Below are 3,234 nucleotides of genomic sequence, written 5' to 3'. Positions count from 1 at the left end.
AAAAAAAATTGTAAGCGATCGATCTACATATCCGAGACACGAATACTTAAGGAAGTGAGTTATCATGATGACACTCGGTTCTCTGTATAAGCGATAAACCAATTATATACAGAGTGGAACTTAATTTAAAGTTTGAATAAAACTTTGAATAAGTATCGTGTATGATTCTGTAAAAGTAATAATTTAAAATAATTCATTTTTTTCTTTTTTTTATAAAAATTATTAAACTTATTCTTCGAATGAAATCATATATATATATTTTAACATCAATTATCTATTTAACTCGCCAATTTAAATTGCTTTAAAAAATTTATTTTTAAAGATAATTTTAATTTAAATTTTTCAAAATTTGCTTCCTTGTTTTTCGTATATATATATATATCAAATTTTAGAAAATTCAAACACAAATTTTTCATTAAAAAATGATCCTTTACGAATAACATTCTACATCGAATAGTTATCGATAAAATTAATTCCATTAAAAAAAAATACAATCATAGACACAGACAGATCTTCATATATCTTCTAGACTTACGAAAAAAAAAGAAAATAATAATAAATCAAATTATATCAACCTCTAATTCAACCTTCAGCTCTTCCAACTTCTTAGCTCTGACTCACCCTGTATATCCACCAGCGTCATTATCCACTTGCATCTCTCTGCTCCTCCCGTTTCTCTTCCATAGGCACGACGATTCTATGTATCGCGCACGCTTGTAAATTGCATAATCGGATAACTGCAACCGCTTTGACCGAATAAATAAACTCGAAGTCTTCGAAACTGGACTTTCATTTCAACGTTTTCTTCTCCTCTTTTCGTTCTTTTCATTTCCCCCCACCCTTTTTCCATGATCTTTCTCACTTATAGAGAATAACGGGGACAATAGATGCGGCGGCAGATGTTGTCGAGATGCAATGATTTCGCAACTTGGCGGATCAAATCCGGGCCAGAAATCGCGGAGAAATGCAGGCCAACGGCGGAGATCGTTCGACCCTCTTATCTGACGTTTCTATATTTACGGGGGTCGTCGACATTGCGATTCGATATTGCGATTCGTGTAATTCGAATAACGTTAAATTAATTATGATCTTAGGTAAAATCTTAGGTTAGGTAAAATCGTTGCTTTCGTGCGTTCGAAAGTTCGTCGTCTCGTTTCGAAGGGGGAGATCTCCGAGTGGAAATGTTCGCGATGATTAATTGTGAGAATTTTGGAATGCGTATAAAATATCGTCCTATGTTGTTATTTGTGTTAACACAAAATTGAAAATTTGTTATTTTTTAAGAAAATTTTCAATCGTCAGGTTGTCATTTAAAGGTGTCTCCTTCGATTTTTCGATATTTGGACTAGTTTAAAATTTTTGTTATCGAAAAGTTAGTTAAAAAAAATCAAGTATCGAATAACGTGGAAAATTTTAATTGTTGACATAAAAGGCGTTATTTATCTTCGAATTTTCGATAAGTAATTATTGACTGAACTTTTCTTCCTATTATATATGCCAAATATCTTTAAGTAAAAATAAAAAAAAAATCGTAAAAAAATTCATTCGTGGTTATTATTAGTTTATCAAGTAGATAATAAATATATAAATACGTCAACAATGCATATGAAATACAATAGGATTTAAATCTCATTATCTCTATGACGTTATCAAGTAATGTAACAGATAGTATATTTGATTTTAATATATCAATATACTGTTGATATAAAAAAAACATTTACAAAAAATATTATACTCTATTATATAGAATTGGTATTTATAACTCTAAGTTAAATTTAAAAAAGAAAAATAGAAATATACTTTCTTATAAATTACATCGCAAAAAATAATACATTATTCAATATTGTAATATTAAAATTGTCTATTTCTAAAGCTAGCTTAAACTCTACAAATATTTTTGTTAAATTGTTTTGTTTTTAAAGCTTATAATCTATATTCTACAATTATTTTTTACACATTCTTTAAACGTTTTTTAGATACGCAAAATATTCATAATATATGATAACAAATAGTCGATAACTATGAACAATTATACATCGAAAAAATAAATAAATAAATAATTTCAATTTTGAATTCCTCATTACAATAATAATATCATTAAAAAAACATTATTATCCACTATATAATTAATACGATTATGCATTAATAACAAATATTTACATATTTCATGTATCAATAATATAACACATATATCTCAATAAATAAAATATAGAAAATTCATAATAATTTTCTAATCTAAACAACACAGTTACACTTTTCTTACCACACGAGAGATAATCTATCGATTCCTCGACCTCATGAATACGATAACAATAGACACGATAGGGAACGAATAAATAAAGATATCAACGGGGAGGAAGATCGGTCATAAATTTGCATTTCAAACGCGAATAAAAACTTAATCCTTCTCGTGTCAACTACATAATTAGAGGAGAAAAATTTTGATTTCGATAGCGCCATGTCTTCGTTATCTCCTACCAATAAGAAGTACACGACTCGTTCGCCAGAGCGCCTCGAGGACTCGGTTTCGTGTCGGCAGACGGATGTCGTGCTTTCGGCTGTCAATCATTCCGCCGCTTCGTCCTCCACTATCACTTCACACTCTGACCAATCATTCTACCAACAATACACAGTAAGTACAATTTTCATTAACGAAATTCTCCTCACATTACTCTTCGTCGAAATTTAAGCAAAAAGTCGAGGAACAACCACCACCACTTTTGCGTACGTTTCATTCATTTGAAGCCTCGTCGTTGCACGTTGGACAAAATAGACGATCCTCGTAATTGAAAATTAATAACAGTGCGGACAAAAAAAATGGAGAAGTGCAAAAGATCGCGCGACGAAGTGAGAAAGTCAACGCGACTTGTCCAGCCTCCTCGTGAAATTTTTTGGCGGAAAGGATTTCTTGGCGGTTATTTTTCTTTTTTTTTCTTTTTTTTTTTTTTCCCCTCTCTTTCAATATAACTCTGCAACGATTGTGCGAGATACTGAACAGATATCGTTTCGATGGAATAACAGACGATATCTCGTAGCAGGTTCACGATGCAACTTCGAAAATCCGTTTAAGCTTATTGGATCACGGCTAGCTCGGAATCACAGTCCAGGCGGGAGGTCCTCCGTTTAAAAATCCAATATTCCCTCGGATTGGTTTTCGAGTCAAGGCAATGGATCTCATCGATACCGAATTTATCCAAGGTTTTCTTTTTCTTCTTCTTTTTCTTTCTCTTCTTC

At 31.4% G+C, this 3,234-nt stretch overlaps 2 protein-coding genes across 2 annotated transcripts in view; one reads left to right on the top strand and one right to left on the bottom strand.

The window, feature by feature from the left end:
• The window catches only part of LOC102677758 (aminopeptidase Ey), a 39,227-nt gene that overhangs the window by 18,495 nt on the left and 17,498 nt on the right, over positions 1–3,234 (bottom strand). The window lies entirely within an intron of this gene.
• LOC116185991 overlaps positions 2,345–3,234 on the top strand; it is a 2,312-nt gene continuing 1,422 nt past the window's right edge. The window contains exon 1 of the mRNA XM_031511940.1: positions 2,345–2,632. Within this exon, the coding sequence (XP_031367800.1) occupies positions 2,459–2,632 (174 nt within the window). The 5' untranslated portion in view covers positions 2,345–2,458. The remainder of the gene's footprint in view (positions 2,633–3,234) is intronic.

The sequence above is a fragment of the Apis dorsata genome, unplaced genomic scaffold (assembly GCF_000469605.1).
Source record: "Apis dorsata unplaced genomic scaffold, Apis dorsata 1.3 scaffold_365, whole genome shotgun sequence".
NCBI classification, from domain to species: Eukaryota; Metazoa; Arthropoda; class Insecta; order Hymenoptera; family Apidae; genus Apis; species Apis dorsata.
Note: the sequence above shows the minus strand (reverse complement) of the source record. Positions and strands in the feature narration are given on the sequence as shown.